At 40.4% G+C, this 22,935-nt stretch overlaps 1 protein-coding gene across 10 annotated transcripts in view; it reads left to right on the forward strand.

The window, feature by feature from the left end:
* The window catches only part of pkd1l1 (polycystin 1 like 1, transient receptor potential channel interacting), a 288,595-nt gene that overhangs the window by 161,775 nt on the left and 103,885 nt on the right, over positions 1-22,935 (forward strand). For all 10 annotated transcript variants that reach the window (XR_015757199.1, XR_015757200.1, XM_087987215.1 and 7 more), the window contains 8 exons: positions 2,027-2,119; positions 2,641-2,706; positions 4,948-5,148; positions 6,891-6,968; positions 7,087-7,226; positions 10,002-10,122; positions 11,422-11,521; positions 18,265-18,457. Coding sequence is in view for 8 of the 10 variants with exons in the window: in XM_087987215.1 (XP_087843341.1) it covers positions 2,027-2,119; positions 2,641-2,706; positions 4,948-5,148; positions 6,891-6,968; positions 7,087-7,226; positions 10,002-10,122; positions 11,422-11,521; positions 18,265-18,457 (992 nt within the window). In the remaining 2 variants the exon portion in view is untranslated. The remainder of the gene's footprint in view (positions 1-2,026; positions 2,120-2,640; positions 2,707-4,947; positions 5,149-6,890; positions 6,969-7,086; positions 7,227-10,001; positions 10,123-11,421; positions 11,522-18,264; positions 18,458-22,935) is intronic.

The following is a 22,935-nucleotide window of genomic DNA, read 5'->3' on the forward strand; positions in this document are numbered from 1 at the left end:
AAGACTCTTCTTGGGAACTGAAGGGAGTTTGAGAGTGATGGATTTTATACTGTTGACAAAGTGGGAGGTGGAATGAGTGGAACAGATGGTGAGGGTACCCAGACAAAAAGACAAGAGGATTGTCAAAGTTGTAAAGGAGAAACTGAAATTTAAAATAAGTGTGAATGGTTAGTTTGAATAGGATAAAATAGGTCAGCTGTGCTAAGACCAAAGCCAACAAGATGGGAGGAGGGGGTGTAATTGAAATTTAAAACAGTGTTTATGCTTTGAAGTTGTTGAAGTCAAATGTTGAGTCCTGAAAGCTGTAAAGTGGTGTTGTTTTTCCAGCCTGTGTTGAGCTTTGATGGAATACTGTCACAGGCCGAGGATGGAAATGTTGTCATAAGAGCAAGATGGTTTACTGAAATGGCAAGCAATTCGAAGATCAGGGTCATTCCAATGGATGGCTCACAAGGCGGTCACCGGTCTGCATTTACTCAGACTAATATGAAGGAAACTGAATTGTGAGCAGCAAATACCATAAATGCAGTTTTAAACTGCATGAATCCATATAAGATGCTGTAAATCTGTTTTTTAAGATTAGAATCAGTCTGACCATTGTGGCACAGGCAGCCTGACAGGGAGCTAACACCTTCAATACATTATCTGGGCTGACATGACACCAATTGTTATAGTTCACTTCAGAATGTAACTTTTAAAAAATGTTTTGCAATTTACATATGAAAGAACTGAAACCAACATGTTCATTCTAAAAGATGAGAGACTTAACAAACAATCCAGTTCTTTTTCAATATATAATTTCAATTACATCGTACTGTAAACTTTTTCTATAAATTCTGTGTCTTACAATCTTATTTTCCACAATCATCTGATGAAGGAGCAGCGCTCCGAAAGCAAGTTGTGGAGGGAACAATCCCTGTGCAATGCTGACAGTGAAAGTGAGGTGAGGATGTGTTTGGAGGTGGTGTCCTGCTGGAGCTGTTGGAATTGGTAGAGGAGAAGATTCTGTCTCCATCACATCTGTTTCACTGATGCCGCCAACCAACGTGTTACCTCTGACATTGCCGCCTTTTCCTTAACTGAGGATTCCCCTCCACTATGGTTGACAGGGCCCTCAGTCATGTCCAACCCCCTTTGTGCACTCTGCCCTCAACCCTTCCTGTCTTTCCCAGAACAATGATAGTGTTCCCCTTGTCCTCAGTTTTCACCTTGCCAGTGTCCACATTCAAAGGAACATCCACATCATTCACCAAGCACCAAGGACTACTAGCAAAACTGAAATCAGTAGGAATTAAGGAGAGCTCTCCACTAGTTGGAGCTATATCTAATGCAAATTAACATGTTTGTCTGATCCCCAGGACTCTCTTTCACAAATTCTTCATGGTAGTGTCTGAAGTCTACTCATCTTCAGCAGCTTCATTAAGGAGGTCAGGAATGGGATGTCATTAAGGAGGTCAGAAATGTGATGTTCACTGATAATTTCACTCTATTCAGTTCCATTCACAACTTCACAAATCATCATGCAGTCTGTCCCTGCATGCAGAAAGGCCTGTGCAATTTTCAGATTTTTGGACTGATGAGTAGCAAATAGTATTCATGCGAAACAGGTCCCAGGCATTAACCATCTAATAAGACAGACACAAATCACCTCCCTTGACATGGACTGACATTTCAATCAAAAGTATCATTTAACATCAACAGTGGATGGAGTAACAGTTGACTATTTTAAATGCTTTATAAATGTCTTAAAGTTTCAACTCTAAACTTTTGATGTAAAAGCTATTTAACTTAATGGTCACAGCTAAGCTCTGTTAGTATATTACAATATTTCGTAATAATTAAGACAGACCATTCAAAGGAAGATTGGCATTTACCACATCACTTATTTCCATGGTGAGCCCAATTATACTTTAAAACAGGTGCTTTCAAAAAATGCTAAAGAAAATTGAGATGTGTAAGACTAAAAGCAAAAAGCTTCTCCTTCGCTCTTGTCTCATTCTTTGACTCAATTTCTTTCTACTTTTAGCAAATGTCAGCAATAGCACCAAAGTGAACAATAGCAGCCGTGTCTTCGGGGAAGGTTCTTCAATCGCAACAGAGAACTCCACTGATTATTCAGGTAAGGGATTTCAACAATAGTATCTCATATTCCTTTTGATCAATCTGCATGGAATCTGTCTTTTGGGGCAGCAGAGTGGCTCAATGGAAAGCACTGCTGCCTCACAGCACCAGGAAACTGGATTCGGTTCCAGCCTTGAGTGGCTGTCTGTGTGGAGTTTGCGCATTCTCCCTGTGTCTGCATGGGTTTCCTTCCACAGTCCAAAGATGTCTGTGCCAAAGGAGGGGCCCCTGCTGGGTCTGTAGCTGGATGGTCAGATCCTTGTCACTGATCCTAGAAGGATAAGTGCTTTTTTGACAGTTGAAATTTTCATATTAGAGCACAAGAAATTAAATGCCATTTAGTCAGTTTAAAAATTCTCAGTTTAGGCTTTTAACTTCTATTGTTACAGATACGTAATTTTGAGCAATTACCCAAGAAAATAATACAATGCCAATAATAATTGCATTCTAACTTATATAATCAATTATATATTCTGCATTTGGTTTGAATATAATATATATTATTTTCTCTTTGTGCAGAGTATGATACACATTATAACACAGTAGAAGGAACTTCTGGGTCTGGTGGGAGGCCAGGATTTCAAGGTATGTTGTCAGTTTTAGAGCAGAGTTAAATAAGTTTACCTGTTTCTGATTAGTAGGATTCAATTTCTACTAAATTTCCTACTTCTGTCTCTTGCTGTACCTCATCCTTCATTCATTTTGACTGATCATTGCTGCAGATTTTTGACAAGAATCTTGCTCTTGTCCTACACCTCTGAAAAATTCCACATCTGACTGAAAAGTAAAATGTAAATCTATTCTAATAAGCTTTGGCGACTTTGAAATGTCACCAATAAATTGCTTCCTTGGGGGATGGAAATCCTGTGGTATGCCGTGCAGTAACTGCCTACCCATTCTGTATTTTGAACCATCTATTATTACTAGGTCTCATCTTTATTGCATTTATCATCTTTTCTTTTACCATCTGAAGTTACACCTGCCAAATGGGTATCTCTGGCCTAATTCTGATTTCTTTGCTTGTCAAAGAAAGTAAGTAACAAAGTTTAAATTTCATTGTTGGCACTGTAATTTGTAGGTAAAAACAAGGACTGCAGATGCTGGAAATCAGAGTCTCGATTAGAGTGGTGCTGGAAAAGCACAGCAGGTCAGGCAGCATCTGAGGAGCAGGAAAATTGACATTACGGGTAAAAGCCCTTCCTGATGAAAGGCTTTTGTCTGAAACATCGATTTTCCTGCTCCTCAGATGCTGCCTGATCTGCTGTGCTTTTCCAGCACCACTCTAATCTAGACACTGAAATTTGTACCTGGGCCAGGCCATTTTCTGTATCACTAGAGATGATTCAGCTGTCCGGCTGGCTCATGATTGGGGATGTGGAAGGGTGGACCTGGCACCGGGATCTGGGATTTTATGCAGTAGACTTCTGATAAACCTGCTGTTGAAAACTTATTGAGTAGGATGTCCTAGCTTGTCAAACAGCAGGAAGATCAAAGTTTGTGAGAAGATTTGTAGCTCGGGTGCTCATTGCTGTGGTTCTGTTCGCCGAGCTGGAAGTTTTTGTTGCAAACGTTTCGTCCCCTGTCTAGGTGACATCCTCAGTGCTTGGGAGCTTCCTGTGAAGCGCTTCTGTGGTGTTTCCTCCAGCATTTATAGTGGCCTTCCCTGCCGCTTCCGGTTGTCAGTTTCAGCTGGCGGCTGTAGTGGCCGGTATATTGGGTCCAGGTCGATGTGTTTGTTGATGGAATTTAATTCTCCCTAATATCACTCATCCACAAACTCCATCAACAAACACATCGACCTGGACACAATATACCGGCCACTACAGCGGACAGCTGAAACTGACAACCGGAAGCGGCAGGGACAGGCCACTATAAATGCCGGAGGAAACACCACAGAAGCGCTTCACAGGAGGCTCCCAAGCACTGAGGATGTCACCTAGACAGGGGACGAAACGTTTGCAACAAAAACTTCCAGCTCGGCGAACAGAACCACAGCAGCAGGAAGATTACCAGTTATAACTCTGTTACGATCATGAATGTAAGAGCATTTGCATGTTTGAGATCTCTCAGACTTGATTCTGCAAACCAAGATCTCTGGATTTGGATAAGTGGCTTACGACCCTATGAGTGGAACACTGCGCATTCCACAACATGACAGGTTGATGAGAAATTCTGCCAATGAGTTCTTGAAGCACAGTCTTAAAATTATTATCTGTTACTGAGCATGGCATATGATGTTCATTGTGTAGCAGTTTAAAGGTATGTCTGCCATCTCCGCAAAGTAACATTTCACCATTTTTCCGTGAAATGAGCATTGCATTATGTTTCTTATGGTGTCATTGCATTTAAGTGATATCATGGTATCTTTAATGATCTCAGTTATTACATGGTAAACAAATTAAACATGGAAAGCGTTCAAATGTATGAGAGGTCTAGATGGCGTTAGAGCAACTGTTCTCCTTGGATGGTTTGAGAACCAGAGGACGCACATATAATGAGATTGGAAAATGAACCAAATGCGACAAGAGGAAATGCTTTATACGCCAAATGGTTAGGATCTGGACCGTATTGCCTGAGAGTGGTGCGGAGGCAGATACATCTGGGGCTTTGTATGAAGGATTTTGATAAGCAACCAAGGAGAAAGAAATCATAGGCAAAGAGTCAGGGAATGGAACAAGCTGTGTCACCCTTGCAGAGAGCTGGCCGAGATTAAATTGGCTGAATGGTCTACTTTTGTGCTGTAACCATTCTATAACTCAATGTTTCACTTGAGAACTCATTTTTGATTTCTTTTATACTACTCTCTCCTATGTTGTTGAGTTACAGGAGGTGGATTCAGTGGGAGTAATACAGATACTGGAGCTGATACACATCCTTCTGGAGGATCCAGTTTTGGATCAGAAAAAGGAGACGGTGATGATGTTCTTCCAGACATACAGCCTCCACCTGCATCAAGACCGAGCCCCATGATCGAGTGGCCCAAAGTAGCTATTAATGATAGGAAGTTTGAAACATACACAATAACAGGTACGTAGCTTGAATGAGAAAAGGAGTAAGCTTCACCTTTGCTTTAAAGAACTTTTCCATAAATACATGCACTGGGTTGCATACTGACCTAAGGCTGAGATGGGACAAATTGAAACCTTTGCGACTGACAGAATAAAACTCATTTTGAGGCTGTAGATTATGAAAATTAGTAGAATTTAATTCCTTATTCAAAGAAAAGCAAAAGGAGTGGCAGACTATGAATAAAAACTCAACTTGGATAACAAAGCACTTGTTTGACTGGGAAGGAAAGTAAACTCCAGGTGTTGAGATATTGAGTAGTTAAAAATATTGAAAGAATTTAAACACAATACGATGATGAAATGAATCAAATTGCAGAAAAGAGTCATTGTAAATTAAAACCAAAAATTATGTAGAGACTACAACAAGACAAGTGCTGGATAGTACTGTAATATTAAGGTTTGTGGGATTTACGTATGAAGGAACCAAAACTAAAATGATCATTCTAAAAGATGAAAGACGTAAGCTAAATTTATTTAATATTACATTCCATGACACTGCAATCCTGCTGCTATAAAGTCTGTGGCTTATGTTTCTGATAAAGAAGCAGCGCTTCAAAAGCTAATGATTCCAGATAAATCTGTTGGACTATAAGCTGGTGTTGTGTGATTTTTAACGTAATATTAGGGAGAATTAAGTGACTGTTCATCGTGTCTATAATTACTGATTTTGATATAGGTGTAATTTTCTTTTGAGCAATTTACCTAGTTTTCATGGAGAATGAACAAAGTAGGCCAAGAGGAAAAATTGGTGTAAACAGTAGCAGCTTTTGATGATCGAAGTGGAAATAGAAGGAAGACGCAGCTGACTTAGATTAGATTCACTACACTACAGTGTGGAAACAGGCCCTTCAGCCCAACAAGTCCACACTGACCCTCTGAAGAGCAACCCACCCAGACCAATTCCCCTACATTCACCCCTGACTAATACACCTAACACTATGGGCAATTTAGCGTGGCCAATTCACCTGACCTGCAAATCTTTGGACTGTGGGAGGAAACCGGAGCACTCGGAGGAAATCCACGCAGACACTGGGAGAATGTGCAGACTCCACACAGACAGTTGCCCGAGGTGGGAATTGAACCCGGGCCCCTGGCGCTGTGAGGCAGCAGTGCTAACCACTGTGCCGCCCCATATGACTTATGGATAGGGCTGAGGCAAACTAAGATTCATTCAGGTCTGTGTAAACAGCACGAGAGATGTGGAATGGAGACTTGCCTTGCTGCTCCTGACAAGGTGATTACTTTGTTGTCTGCACTGCAGCCAGACCATGGAGATAATACTGAATACATTCAAATGTTGTGCCACCTTTCAACATGTGTGTATGCCAACTGCCCCGATGCCTGTAAATATTAGACAACTGAATCAGTTTAAGGTTTTTTTTTAGATTGGATGTCCTTCACAATGCCAGCTTGCTAATATTCCCTTTCAAAGTTCTAAAAAAGTATCATAACTGAGGTGAAGAATTGAAGATTAATTGGTGTTAGTGGAAATATACTTCACTGTCCGTAGCACATTCAGGAAGAGAGAGAATGAAGGAGGAGATAAGTGCAAGAAAAGAAAGCAGATGAGATAGAATTAATATGACAAATTCTAAGCCATTCAGTTTTAATATTTGGCTGCAGTTTTAATATTTCCTTCAGCTATGTTTTATTTTGCTTTTTTTGTTCCACCACTAGTGACAGTTTTGTCTTTCCTTGAAGGTATAAAATCACAGACTTTAACATTTCAACCTTTCAGCCTGAAAAGCAAGAAGATTTACATGATAGAAGTTACTGTGGGTAAGTAAGAGTATTGCAAGCATTTTGAACTCCACTCTAGTCTTATGCTCACAGAAGTAGTGTATATGCTGAGATTATAACGTTTTGTGTCATACGCTTACTACTTCTTCTCCGATAGGAGATCAGAGCCAAACAGGAAAAGCACAACTTTTCCTCTTCATGAATGAAGCTCCGCGAGGATTGTCATGTGAAGTGCGACCCAGCATTGGATCAGAGATTCTGACACATTATAGCATGTTCTGTACTTCAGGCAGGAAGGTGAGATTGTAGTGTTTAAAAAAAAAATCATCAGTTTAGAAAATATGCATTTGCTAAAGGCACCAGATATCCTGTTAGTTGCACATCATAATTGTACAATTGTACTTTAATTATATTCAGGTTGAGGGCATGAAATATGGCTTCATTTGAGCACAAATAAAGAAACAAAGTGGGTCTTGTGGTGCAGTGGTAATGCCTCCTATCTCCAGGGCAGAAAGTTTGGGTTCAAATCTCACCTGCCCTGGATTTGTGTTACATGTCTGAACAAGTTGATTAAAAATAATTCTTTAAAGAAAAGCAACTTAACTGTGGTATGGTTGAGTTAGCAAGTTAATGCAGGTACTTGCAGTGTTTCATTCAGTAAAACAAAGTGAGACTAATTAGCTTCAGCATTATCCTTCACGAACTGACTTTCCAGATTACAGCACATCAGAATATCAAAGAAAAACCGAAAGAACTGCGGATGCTATAAATCAGAAACAAAAACAAGTTACTAGAAAACCTCAGCAGATCTGGCAGCATCTGTGAAGAGAAATCAAAGTTAACATTTTAGGTCTGGTGGCCCTTCCTCAGAACTCACTTCAGAATATGAAAGGTTAGGCTCAAACCTTGAACAAATGCTCCATCATTTGCTCCCTTTTAAAAGATGAAGGACAAAACCTGTTCACATAGTTGAATCCAATTCCTGAACAATCCTGGTCGAGTCACTGCTCTCATGTTCATTCTTCTGTTTTTATCAGTGCTCAATGGCTTTTGACGCTTGAAACAGTTTTTGAAAAGGTGGCCATTGTTATTCTATTTTAAAGGCTGATGAAATGATAGAAGATGTTGGAAATTCTGAGTAGATTTTGCAACTTCTGTGGTTTGTCTCTGCAGATGTTGCCAGGCTCATATGTAATATCTGGGGGTACCCTTTCACTTTTAATTCCAAGACTGAAGTTATTTACAATTATAGACTGAGTTTGAGAGAGACGATCTAAAGTTTACTCGTCGTGATTAGTTACAAGACCCATTCCAGTTTCCCATATGTTTTCACAAGTGTTGCAAAGTTTAGTAAGTTTATTGTAACAAGTACAAAAGAAATAATACTTAATAAAAGTTTTCACTCAATCCACTTTGGGATGCCAGTCTGTGATATTGATCAATTAGACATCGGTCCCTTTTCTGTTCTGTTGGTTGATGTTCTCCTCCTATATTGTCATTCCTTTCTTGTACATTGAAATCCTAAGAACCACCCTTGGTAGCTTTTACCCTTGTAGTTTCTACTCCCTAGGCATGATCAGAGGAATCTTGAACTCCAATTGATCAATCTCACATTATCTAGGTGGCTTCTTTTAAAGTAATGGTCATCTTAATGGTATCATTTCCTTCTTTAATATGTCGATCCCTTTTCTAATGGCTAGTGTCTCTTTACTCCTCAACTCCATAGATCTCTACCAAGATAACACTGCACAATTTAATTGTCTGTCTAATGTATGGAGTGCCACCCTTCATGATTAACCAGCATCCTAAATGTCACATCTGAATCAAATTCAGAAGAGTTGGAAAATATCTAGACTCAGCACAACTGAGCTGAATTCTGAAGTACTACTCATAGGTCTGTTGCATCAAAGTTACAAAACCAATCCAATTCAAAACAAAGCTGGGTCTTTAAATAAAAACATTTTACATCAAAGCATTCTTACATTTGTCAGCCTATATTTACTTGAACTTGAGCCATAAAAGTGGCATGAAAGCATAAATATTAATTTCTCACTTGCTTAATCCAATCTTAAATTAGCTGAATTAAGGGGCTATGGAATGTCCTTCATCATCTACCTCGTACATCTGTCTCAGGTAATTTCTGCTCTGCATTCATAGAATCACAGATGTACAGCACGGAAACAGACCCTTCAGTCCAACTCGTCCATGCCAATCAGATATCCCAAACCAATCTAATCCCATTTGCCTGCACTTGGCCCATATCCCTCTAAACCCTTTTTCTATTCATATACCCATCAGATACCTTTTAAATGTTGTAATTGTACCAGCCTCCACCACCTCCTCTGGCAACTCATTCCATTCATGCACTGCCCTCTGCATAACAATGTTGCCCCCTAAGGTCCCTTTTATGTTTTCTGTGATAATTTACAATAACTAAAAAGAATTAGGGTCATTCAATTCCCTCACTGCACTGGGAAGTAATCATTTCAAAATATAGATATTCCTACAATACCTTGAGTAACTGGACTCCAAATGCCGGTGTATCAAAAATTGGTGGAATGCCATGAGGTGTATATAAAATTAAAGCATTCCTTTGTTTATGAGCATTAATATTTAGCAAAAGTAATTGCCTTTAATGGACCTGAAATAGCATGGATTAGGGTGACATAGATCTATTAATATTTACAGTTACAGTTCAGATGTTTCTATTGGCTGCTGATCCTAACTCCTTATGTACTCTTATTTAGTATCTCAGGTTAGAGGTCCTAGTCCAATTCTTACATATCATGTTCAGTAAACCTTGTCATGATACTGACAAAATCAATAACATACAGAGAAGTAAACTGTATATATTGCGGCTTTGATTTGTTAATCCTCTAATGTCCAAGCAAGGATTGTTACCTTTGAGAACTTTCGTTTCTAACACATACATCTTGATCCTTGCCCTGTGCACTTCTCAGAAATATTTCAGAACAACACACTGTAGTTATCTTTCAATCTCTTAGAGTTTAAAAATACTGTTGTCTTAAAATGAATGTACTGCTTGACTGGATATTTTCTATCTTATTGAAGGATCTGCATTATGAGTACAGCTACAGCGTTGGCAATTCAACTGAAACAATCCTGTATGATGGAAGAGATCATGAATATTACTTTAATTTACCTGCTGGTGAAGCAACTGATGAATATAAATGTAAGACTTATCTAAGAAACAACTGCTAATTACATTGGCAATTTGATAGATATAATGTGCTGAGGCTGTTAATGACTCATTGAGAAATCCAGAGATGATGAAGAAGTGAGCAAGAATTCAATATGCAGTCTTCCCTAGTGGACTGAATTACCAGATTAGGAAGTCTGCTTTGAGAAAAGTAAGATGCTAATGTTGCACATTTTCTTAACAAGTAGCGAGGGGAGGGATAGATGGTGATTAAGGTACAAAATATAACCTTTCCACACTTGATTCATAGGATTATCATCTTCTAAATTTTCTTTCATGGGCACAATCAATTTGTAAAGGAACAAAATGTGTTTGTTTGGTCAGGGAGTGGAAAACATCTATCATAAACTAAACATTTGACTCAAGATCATTGAATGAGAATTTCCTGGCTTTTGAATCAATAGTTTTTTAGTTTTAGTATTAAGTTCTACATTACAGTTACCTGCAAATGCTTTGTGGATTTGTGGGTACACTTTGTATTCTATGTGGTTTAGTTAAGAGTCTGAGATCTGAGTTACAGCATCATAGTTCTGTTTCACTGTTTCATATTAATCTTTTAATGGTTTTCCATTTCATCGCAGACCAACATTGCTGGTGCCAATGGCCTTTATGCTGTCTTTTGTATTTATCAAGTAGAGGAAAAAGCTCTAGAGGTCAAAACTTGGCCACACATCACTCTTGTTTTCCACTTCACATTTTCCCATAATGGCATATTCGTGGTCAAGTTTGATGTTTGAACAGCAACATAATCTCTTGTCATTTATTTTGCATTCGTTCATGGTTGTGGGCATTGCTGGAAAGGCCAGTATTGATAACTCATTCTGAAGTGGCCTTGAGTAGCTGATGGTTCAAGACATTCCTGACTTAAAACTTAATGGTTTACCAGTCATTTTCAGAGGGAAGTTGAAAAGACTGCTCCATTTCTGTGCATCTGGCCTAACCTGTTTTGATTTCCTTCCCTGGAGGACATGAGTGAAACAGATGAGCTTGTAACAACAAATTGTTAGGTCCATAGCATCATCATCAATGAACTTTTCATTCCATGATTAATTCAGTTAAAGTCCCCTATCTGCCATGTTAGAATTTGAATTTCTGTCTGGATCTAATGATAGTCCATGCCTCTGGAGTGCAAGTATCCAAACCATGAACCATGCGCCAAATTCAATGTGCCTGTCAACAGTCTTGTTAAATTGTTTCCCTCTGTGATTTATTGTTTCACACTGTCTGTACTAATTTGGTTTAGTCTCTGTTCATATTTCTCTACTTCTGCAGTGACAATCAACACTGTGATCACTGACCTTCTCGGATCTAAAACCAAGCCATGTCCGGTTACTCCGATTGTTTTACCAAGAATTAAAACAGATGAAGAACTGTGAGTGAATGAGTCTATTCTGAAAAAAAATGTATTTTGTTTCCACTTCCAGAGATTTGCCTAAGAGCATAAATAAGGGCAAGAGTATACCATCCAGCTCTTCAATCCTGCTACCTCATTCAAGGAGATCAAGGTTGATCTTCCAGTTGAGCACCATTTTCCTGCACTATCCCCACGCTCTTGATGTTTTTAATATGTAGAAACCTTTTCCTTTTTGCATACCTATAATGTTTTTATTAATTAACTCATGGGATTTGAGTGTCACTGGCTAGCCAGTGTTTATTGACCATCCCGAGTTTCCTTTGAGTAGGTGCTGGAGAGCTGCCTTCTTGAACTGCTGCAGTCCATCTGCTTAGGGAGAGAATTGCATTGAGGGTGGGAATTCCAGGGTTTTGACCCAGTGACAGCATAGGAATAGCAGTATATTTCCAAGTCTGGATGATGAGGAGTTTGGAGGGGAATTGTAGGTGGTGTCCCCATGTATCTGCTGCTGTTGTCCTTCTAGATAGGACACATCATAGGCTTGGAAGGTGCCATCAAAGGAACTTTTAAAATCTGCTTTATGTTTCTCACTTTTTTTTTTGTTGTATTCAGTTTTCCAATTTTTTGTAATTTTTTTCTTTGTCCTCCTTTGCAGATTTATGAATTCCTCCTAGGCCTCATGCTTATCATTATTTTCTGTCATATTTACTGCCTTTTCCTTTAATCTAATACAACATTAAACTTAATTTTTTAGGTGCTGTTAGAACACTTTGGCTGGACTTTTGTGATTTAAAGAGATGTATATTTGTTGTAAACAATGTATTGTTTCTTTAAATGTTAGCTATTACTTATCTACCATCATGCTGAGAAACATAAGGCTGAAATTCCCCACAATTTGGCAAACTGCCAAGTTTGAATAGATTATTTCTTTCCGTGAGCTCTAGTGGTTTTCTTGAGTAATTTTACAGGAGGTATGCGCCACACCTCCATGGCACTGCTCTCATGCTCAGCAGCAGTACAAGTGCTTGCCAATGTCAGGGCCCTCTGGCATTCATCTTACCAGTGCCATGCTGAAAACCTAGTGGTACACCATTTCAAACACCGTAAGCCAGGAATTGTCATTCACTGTTCCAGTGCGAGGATTTTCAAGGGCACATTGGTAGTTTGGCTTGGAGAGAGGAGTTGGAGATCTTGATGGATGGGTCGGTGGGAAAGGCGAGCTGTCCTCTTTAACTCAGGGTCATCAGAGGAGACCATGATACCAGACTTTGCTAGCCTTGTCTAAAGTTGACACTCAGGCCACTACCATTATCACACTCTGGTGGAATGTCTGGCAATGTAGGAAGGAGGTGAATAACCTTCTGCACTCTGAAGAAGTGCCATCATCTTCGGTCTAGTACTTTGCACTCATCTAACTCTGCTACTGTACAGTCCTTCCACCAAGGCCAATGGTCTACCACTTTTACTCTTGAATGCAGCATCTTTCCCGAACAGCTCTCTTCTATTCCATTCTTGCCAAATTACTTATCCTTTCCTGATCTCTGCACTTCCTACTCACTCACTCACTCAGGCCATCTCACCACCTGCAACATCACTTACAGCTTACTGAATCACTCCCTTTGACCCATTGCAAGAAATAAAATGCCAAGAAGGCTGAGCTGTGTGGTGGAATGGCTGGGATAGGTGGTGGGGTGGGCCAGGATGGGTGGTATGGTGGTCTGGTCACCCCATCCCCTATGAGAAGAGAATGCTTGAATGAAATGAGCAGAAAAGACTCAAGTTCACGGGGTGATGCTTAGACCATCTTGTCCTGGAAACCACAAAAAACTCAATGTCAAGTCGGGCACCACTCTCCCATGACCACCACCGTGAACGTATTCTAAACATGTTGAAGGTTCTCACCCTGCTGCACACTCCTTTGTCTTCTGAGGCACCAGTAGCATCCAAGGAATATTTCCCTGGAAGAGACTAGCCTGTCTGGCCATCATCTGCTCTTCCACCTCGGACAAAGCATCAGCAAGGCTGTTTCCTGCAGCCTCCAGTCACTCAGATATCAATACCTTGGCAGTCATGTGACGTGGATTAGAATTGGCAGCACTTTCTGGTGAGCACATTCTGTCATGTCTCTACAGCTGGCTGAGGAAGAAATGCCCCAGGCCACTGACATTCAGAGGATGGCTGGAGACCAGGAACCTGCACACCTCCAGGCAGGAGAGGAACTAGTGGTGTCAGCCATTCATAATTTCATCCATATGCACAGACATTAACCTGAATAGCAGGCAGATATGTCAGAGGTTGGAGGAATCTATCAATGCTATCTCTACTGTGCCCGCTGTGGCAGTGGATGTCTGAGGTTGTCCATAGACGGAATGAAAACTGCCATGGAGAGCCAAGTCTAGCAGAACTCTCAGTGGCTGCTGGAGGTGCCTGTTGACCTGTACTTGATTGTTATAACCACTGGTGTTCAGCACCAACAGCGAGGTAATAAGAAGACAAGGGATTTTGACTTCATTGCAGATGCTCCTTCCTCATGAAGAGACAGGGTGGTGCCACCTAGCACCCAGATAGAGGGGGAGCCACATCCAGGGCCCACAGTAGTCTCCTGTCAGGGCACTTCAGAAGTGTCCCCCTCCTTAATTTCCATGCTGCCTCCAATCCTCAATCTTGTGGAAGATACAGTTACAAATATCTGCATGGTCATCACATGAAAATTCCAATGCCATCAGTTTCCACTAGATAGCAGACTCCTCCCAGACCAGTTGTGGACCTCAGAATTGCACATAGATGTAATTGGAGAAACAGGAGAATAAAACTATTTTGGGAGTAGATAGATGGCAATGTCATATTTGTAAATTTATATTCACATTATATCTGAAATAACGAAACTAGAAAGAATCCAAGATGGAGAACAGGAAAAATTTCTGGCTGTAACAGCTGCTCCTTTATTTAGGTGCAAGAGGTGATTTCCTCAAATTCCAGGAGCAGCAATTACTGTTTCATATTCTGTTGCATTATTTGGAACTTTGGGGAAAAAAAAGTCAAAACAACAGCAGTTTTAAAAGGGAGAAAAACAGACAAAGGAAACACATGGTGAGGTTGGTGTAGGAGAGAGAGAAAGAAAAAGAAACTTCACAGCAGGAAACCTGCACAGTTACTGCCTTTGCTGTTTGAATTCATGTATCGCTGGACATCGGAGTGCATCTAGGAAAATTAACAAACAGTGAAATTCACAACTGATCTTGGAAGAACCGTTTGGGTGAAGTTCACAGCACAGAAGCAGATAAGTGTATTGTTTTAAGTGGGACCTACAGAAAGTCTGCAGTAGTGAGTAGATTGGGTTCTTTCTTGATTGTATGTTTTTGAGATATGTCTCTTGATTAAACTTAAAATATAAGCCATAATTATTAATTTAACCTGGCGTAGTGTTTTGTAGAGGAATAAGACGGTGTTATTTTCTGGCTCTGTAGATTATGAAGGAGGGGAGGCTGAGGGGTGACCTTATAGAGATTTACAAAATTGAGGTGCATGGATAGGATAAATAGATAAAGTCTTTTCCCTGGGGTGGAGGAGTCCAAACCTAGAGGGCATAGGTTTAGGGTGAGAGGGGAAAGATATAAAAGGGACCTATGGGGCAACTTTCTCACACAGAGGGTGGTACGTGTATGGAATGAGCTGCCAGAGGCAGTGGTGGAGGCTGATACAATTGCAACATTTAAAAGGCATTTGGATGGGTATATGAATAGGAAGGGTTTGGAGGGATATGGGCTGGGTGCTGGCAGGTGGGACTAGATCGGGTTGGACCAAAGCATTTGTTTCCATGCTGTACATCTCTATGATTCCATAACTGTGCTTAGCATCACTAGACGTTAGAATCATGTCTGAGGAGTGCTTTTGTTTCCCTAGTGTCAACTGTAGCATATAACATCCTAGCATAACTGACTGTGGGGGCATCAGATGTTGTGGCATCTTACAACAGTTAGATGTACTTGAGAATAAAAAGAGTATGCTTGTTTTTCCAGCATCAACTCATTAACAGTCAGTGAATAAAGATTTTACCCAACCCATTCCGGTCCTGCCTGGTGTGTTCTGCTTCCTGTCATGATGAAGGAGATGCTGCTTCCTCATATGATGAAGGAGTTGATCCTCCAGCTTAACCTCCATCTTCCTCCTCGGAGGAATGCTGCTCAACATTTTTCACTTCCTAATTTGCATAGTCTATTTGTCCGGAGCACAGTATGTCAGCGTGGTGTGGTACCTCTCCACCAGAAAATCATCTTAAGGAGATACATCATCTGGCCCTTAATGGCCTCCGTGTTTATTCAACGGCAGTCAGGAGGTTGTTTAATGGAACCATCAGCCATGACTGGAGAACATAGCCCTCTTCTTCCAAGAATTACACAAGTTCTTAAAGACATCAGTATCATAGAAGCTTCCAAAGCAGCTGGCACTAACTTCTAAGATGTGTTTGTGATGAGCACAGGTGACTTGTATATTTGCGGAGTAGAACCTTTTCCTATTAACGAAGTTAGTCATATTTTGATATGATGCTCTCAATGCAAAGTGTGCACAGTCTATAGTGCACCTGGAATGCCTAGATTGCTTGTGTCATCGTCCACATTGTGCCTAGATCTCTAATTACCTATCTGAACACTGCTTGAGGTAAACATGCAGATTTCTATGATTACTGATGTCTTTTATTTGTAATTTATGGTGCCACATTAATTTTTTGTGGAGTTTGCACATGCTCCCTGTATCTGCGTGGGTTTCCTCTGGGTGCTCCGGTTTCCTCCCACAGTCCAAAGATGTGCAAGTCAGGTGAATTGGCCATGCTAAATTGCCCATAAGTTAGGTGCGTTAGTCAGAGGGAAATGGGTGGGTTACTCTTCAGCGGGTCAGTGTGGACTTGTTGGGAATCTAATCTAATGTTAATGCTATGATATTATGATTACTCTTCACTAAAGGATTCTTTACAACAGGATTATTAATTAGCCCTTTTTCATTGAAATTCCCTGGTTCATTCCTCAATGTACTCAAGAATTTGTTCTATATACATAACATGGTATAAATTACATTTACCCAGTCTCTGTGTGTTATCCACATTACATGCATCTCTACTTTCTTGGTTTACGCTTTCAGTGTTAGGGTTGTGGTCTATAAACAACTTGCACCAAGTATTCTAGCCCCTTTCCGTATCCTAGTTCTACACAAACTGATTATCATTCTTGGACTTTAGAACAAAGAAATTAAGGACATCTCTCGCAACGGTACGACTTTTCTGTTTAATTAGCAGTACAACACCATTTATTCCCTGAGTCCTGTCTTTTAATTCCTTTTAATTATTATCCCCCCCCTCCCACACCTACCACTGTCCTGCACTTGAATGGTTTCCTGTATCACTTGGCACATCTGTGGGAAAGCCTTCGCTTTTGGCGTTATAGGCTGTAGAACTGTTGGACAATAGTAAAGTCTGAGGCTCCTCTACTGTTACTTTCCCATCCCCCTACCTGCTTCACTCATAGACACACATCCTTGTGTCCCTGACCACTGATCAAATCAGATGAGACTAACCTAAGGATGAGACTGCCTTTTGGAAAAAAGTAAATTTTGGTAACTTACCCCCACACTGTCTCAGCTCAACCACCAGCTCAAAAACATGAACTGTAATTTCACAGTGTGCATAGTTGTGGTTGCTATAGTTGGCCTAGTATCCAGGAACTCCCACATGTTGCAGCTATGACAGATCACCTGTCTTGCCAACTTTATTGTGCTAATTAAGTTATGTTTTAACTTTTTCAGTGAATTTATAGCTCCTTTCCTTGTCTAACTCTGCTCACTCACTCAACTCTTGGTTTCATCCTCAGTACCAACCAGCATCGCTAATAAACCTTTGCATTTCTAAACTTTGATAAATAATAAGTCACCTCTATTGAAGTAGAAACTTCAGTTTAAGCTTGTCAGTATGTTAACTAGTTAGAAGTGTAGTCAAAGAGCTTGTTTTGTAAAGTTTGACCATGGGACATGGGCATCGGTGGCTAGGTTAGCAATTATTACCCATTCCAAATGAGTTAAGAGTCAACCACATTTCTGTGAGCCTGGAGTCACATGTACGCCAGACCAGGTAAAGAAGGCAGATTCCATGCTATAAATGACCTTAGTGAGCTAGATGGGTTTTTAAAACAATCCACAATGATTACATGGTCACCATTAAGCTAACTTTTCAATTTCTTTTTCTTTATTGAATTTAAATTTCACTATCTTTCATGATCCCAGCTTGGGGTTCTGGGTTACTAGCCAAATAACATTACCACTGTACTACCAACTCCTCTAGTATATTCCTCTTTAACTTCTTGTAAGCAGTAACATATCTGTTTTAAGCAGTGTTTATTTATTTACTAAATCCAAACACAAATAAGAGTTTAAAGCAAGATTAACTTTTAAAATTCCCTAACTTACCCAATTCCTGGTTTTACACTCTATGCAGACCTTTCATTTTCATTTTCATTTTTAAACAGTGTAAATTTACAGTGAAGAAGAGGATGCATGTCAAGAAAATTTGAATGACAGTAACATCTTTAAACATTTGTACGGATCCAAATGTTTTTGTTCATCAACTTGTATATTCAATTTATAAAGTTATTAGTATGCTGGCAAAATACTGAAACAATATTATTTAAGATAATCCACTGCAGAAACTATGCAGGGTTCTTTTATCACCATCAGACATTCTTTAGCTAAAGATAACTGTTTTCCTTCTCATTCAGATACAATCAGGGTCTTCAGAATCTTTCAATTCTCATGTTGTTGGGAAACCAAAAGGAAACAAAAAATTACATTCAATTGTTAACCAGAGTGCTCTATCGTCTCCATAAAGAAGGATATAGCACAAGAGATTTCCAGAAATGGACAAGAAATGCATTAATTCAAGCTCTTTGCAGCCTAACTATATCTAGTCAGGTATGATTTTCTTTAACCACTGTTTTCCAGGATACTAATCCTTCAGAGTGCCACATGTATTATTGCAATATTTTTCACATTTTACAGTAATTATTGTCAGAAGGGCAAGCAACACAATGTCATGCAACTATTATTCCAGCAGTTTAATATTTGACATTAAAATATCTATTGCCTTAACTTGCATTACACAACTTATGATGGAAGCTAAATGCATGTTGATGAGTTGTAAGTGCTCCTCCCGAATCATATTTCCAGCTTCTTGTCACCTGTTTAACTATTTATCCACTCTTAAACCAAATACAAAATGCTGTGCTTCATCTCTATTGTCAGTATTGGTTTTGTTGCTTGGATTTGCCTTAAGAGTTCTCTTTAACTGAAAAAGTAAGGCACTGTGAGTAAAAGCATAAGCCATTCATTTGTTGATGATAAAAGTCCAATGATATTATCTAATACATAATGAGCAAGAAAATAACCAAGTCAAGAGTTCAGGTAATTAAAGACGAAAAAGATTACTTGAGAAGGAGGAAAATGATTATTTGGATGTGAATACTTTGCATCCATCTTCACAAAAGTTGAGAACAATTATGACATTGTAGATCGGGAGGAGGATGGAATAAACAGAGTGAGAGGAAATATTAAGGACTTTAGCATGTTTGTAAGTAGATAAACACCAGACCTGAGCAAAATGCATCACAGAAATAAGGTAGGAAATAGCAGACTTTTCCATCATTCTCAATCCTGTCAGGCATGTCCCAGAGGACTGGAAGTAAGGCTAGAGACCAGACTAACATCTGTCAGGTGTTTGGAAAATGTTCTGAGGGATGCTACAAATTGTCATTTACAAAGACTGTGATTAAACATGGGTAGTGTGCTTGAATTTATTTAGGGATCGCTATATCTAACTAATGTGTTTAAATTTTTGATTTGGCAACAAGAGGGCTAATAAAGAAAATGTATTCATAGCCTGCATGGAGTTTTGCAAGGTTTCTGACAAGTTCCAAATGTCAGGCTAGTCAGAGCAGTAAAAGCCTCTGGAATCTCAGAAAAAATGACAAATTGGATCCAAAATTTGTGTCAAGTGGCAGCAAGTTAAGGTCAGCAGGTGTTTGTGACTGGAACACTATTCTCATTGAGGTTCTGAAGACTTAAGCATCAGACCTAAAATAAACAATAGTAACTTCACGTATTACACAGTAGGTAGGGCAAGTGCTATTAGATCAATGACATTTCATCAGAACAAGGAAATGCTAGAAATGTTTGAATGAATAAACTAGGAGGTGAAGCGAAAATTAATAAAAGGAAAGGTCTGTGGTAGAATGGATGACAGAAAGATTACGATCATAACAAATGGGGACAGGAGTAGGCCAATTGGCCTCCGAATTGGCCTGCTCCTCCATTCAATAGGATCACAACTGATCTGACAATCCTCACCTTCACTCTCCTTCCCTTTCTCCAGAGCGCTTGATTCCCCTACTGATCAGGAATCTGTCCCTCTCAGCCTTAAGTGTACACAAGGACTCTTGTCTCCACAGCTCTCTGTGGCAAGGCGTTCCAAAGACACTTAACCCTCTGAGAGAAGAAATTCCTCGTCATCTCAGTCATAAATTGATGCCCTTAATTCTAAGACAATGCCCCCTTGTCTTAGACTTTACATTGAGGGGAAACATCCTCTTTACATTGACCCCGTTGATCCCATTGATCATCCCAGTGACACTTCTCTGTACTGCCTCCGATGAAATATTATCTTAAATAAGGGGACCAGAACTGCCCACAGTATTCCAGATGTAATCTCACCAGCATCTTGTACAGTTGTAATAAGACTACTCTTCTGTTCCAACCTCCTTGGAATAAGGGCTAATTCCATTAGACCTCCTGATCACCTGCTGCACCTACATGTTAGTTTTCATGTTTTGTGCACCAGTGTTCACAAATCTTTTTGCATTGCAGCTTTCTGCAGTTTTTCTCCAATTAAATGATACTCTGTTGTTGTGTTCTTCCTTCCAAAATGAACAACTTCGCATTTTCCAACATTATACTCCATTTGCTAATGTATTGCCCACTACTTACTTAACTGACCAATATCTCTGTGTAGAGTGTTTGTATCCCTCTTGCAACCTGCTTTTCCACCTATTTTTGAGTCATCTAGTGACAGTGCATTCGCTTCCCTTCTCCAAGTTATTAATATATGTTCCAAACAGTTGCAGTCTAAGCATAGATCCCAATAGAATTCTACTGCCACAGGTCACCAGTCTGAAAAAGGAATCCTTGTCCCCACTCACTGTTTGCTGTATTAGACAATCCTCTATCCATGCCAATGTACTATCTCCAATGCTGTTAACTCTTATCATATGACGTAACCTTTTGTGAGTACCTTCTGAAATGTCTTCTGGAAGTCTAAGTACAACAGAAGCAAATATAACAGCAATATTTAAGAGGCATAGTGACAGATACTTGAATAGGCAGGGAATAGAGGGATATGAACCATATCGAGCCAAAATGCTTTTAGTTTACCAAGGTGTCATGTGTCAGAGAATCATGGAGCCACACAGCATGGAAACAGACCTGTCAGTCTGACTCATGCTGACCAGACATCCCAATCAGACCTCTTCCCATTTGCTAGCATTTGGCCCATATGCCTTCCTATTCATATACCCATCCTGATACTTTTTAAGTGTTGTAATTGTACCAGCTACCTCCACTTCCTCTGGCAGCTCATTCCATACATGCTCCAATATCTGCGTGAAAAGGTTACTCCCCAGCTCCTTTTTAAATCTTTCTCCTCTCATCTTAAACCTATGTACTCTAGTTTTGGACACCTCCATCCTTGGAAAAGATCTTTGCTATTTACCCTATCCACTCATCTCCTCAGTCTCTGACACTCCAGGCAAAAAAAATCCCAGCCTATTCATCCTCTCCCTATAGCTCAAACCCTCCTGTCCTGGCAACATTCTTGTCAATCCTTTCTGCACCCTCTCAAGTTTCACAACATCTTTCCTATAGAAGGGAAACCAGAATGGTATGCAGTATTCCAAGAGTAGTCTCACCAATGTGCTGTGTAACCACAACATGAGATCCCAATTTCCATACTCAGTGCATTGACCAATGAAGGCTAGTGTGCCAAATGCCTTCTTCACCACCCTTTCTACCTACAACTCCAATTTCAAGGAACTATGCATCTGCATCCTAAGGTCTTTTTGTTCGACAATACTCCCCAGAACCATTCGATGTCGAAGTCCTGACCTGGTTTGCCTTTCCAAAATCCATAATCTCACATTTATCTAAATTAAACTTCATTTATCGCTCCTTGGTCCATTGGCCATTTGATCAAGGTGCCGTTGTGCTTGAGATAATCTTCTTCACTGCCCATTATACCACCTAAGTTGGTGTTGTCTGCAAACGTACTAACCATTCCTCCTGTATTCACATCAAAATTATTTGTATAAATGACAAAAAGCAGTAGACCCAGCATTGATCCTTGTGGTCAAAGGCTTCCAGTTCAAAAAACATCTGTCCACCATCGCCATCTGTCTCATACCCTCAAGCTAATTTTGTATCCTATTAGTTAGCTCCCCTCGGATCCTGTGTGATCTAACAGCAGCTATCGGATATGTGGAACAGTCCAACTTCCGCAGCTACACTGGCACCACCCCCCACCTTTTCCTCCGCTACATCGATGACTGTATTTGCGATACCTCGTGCTCCCATGAGGAGGTTGAACAGTTCATCCACTTTACTAGCACCTTCTACCCCAACCTCATATTTACCTGGACCATCTCAGACTCCTCCCTCCCCTTCCTAGACCTCTCCATTTCTATCTCGGGCGATCGACTCAACACAGACATTCTCTATAAACCAACCGACTCCCACAGCTACCTCGATTACACCTCCGCCCACACTGCCCCCTGTAAAAACGCCATCCCATATTCTCAATTCCTTTGCCTCCGCCTCTGCCACATCTGCTCCCAGGAGGACCAATTACAATACTGAACAACCAGATGGCCTCCTTCTTCAAAGACCGCAATTTCCCCTCAGACGTGGTTGACGATGCTCTCCACCGCATCTCCTCCACTTCCCGCTCCTCCGCCCTTGAGCCACGCCCCTCCAATTGCCACCAGACAGAACCCCACTGGTCCTCACCTACCACCCCACCAATCTCCAGATACATCGTATCATCTTTTGTCATTTCCGCCACTTCCAAACAGACCCCACTACCAAGGATATATTTCCCTCCCCTCCCCTATCAGCGTTCCGGAAAGACCACTCCCTCATCAGGTCAACACCCCCCTCCAACCCAACCTCCACTCCCAGCACCTTCCCCTGCAACCGCAAGAAATGCAAAACTTGTGCCCACACCTCCCCCCTCACTTCCCTCCAAGGCCCCAAGGGATCCTTCCATATCCGTCACAAATTCACTTGCACCTCCACACACATCGTTTACTGCATCCGCTGCACCCGATGTGGCCTCCTCTACATTGGAG

The sequence above is a fragment of the Chiloscyllium plagiosum genome, unplaced genomic scaffold (genome assembly GCF_037043375.1).
Source record: "Chiloscyllium plagiosum isolate Xiang-an unplaced genomic scaffold, Cpla_swu_hap1 HiC_scaffold_5, whole genome shotgun sequence".
Lineage (NCBI taxonomy): Eukaryota > Metazoa > Chordata > Chondrichthyes > Orectolobiformes > Hemiscylliidae > Chiloscyllium > Chiloscyllium plagiosum.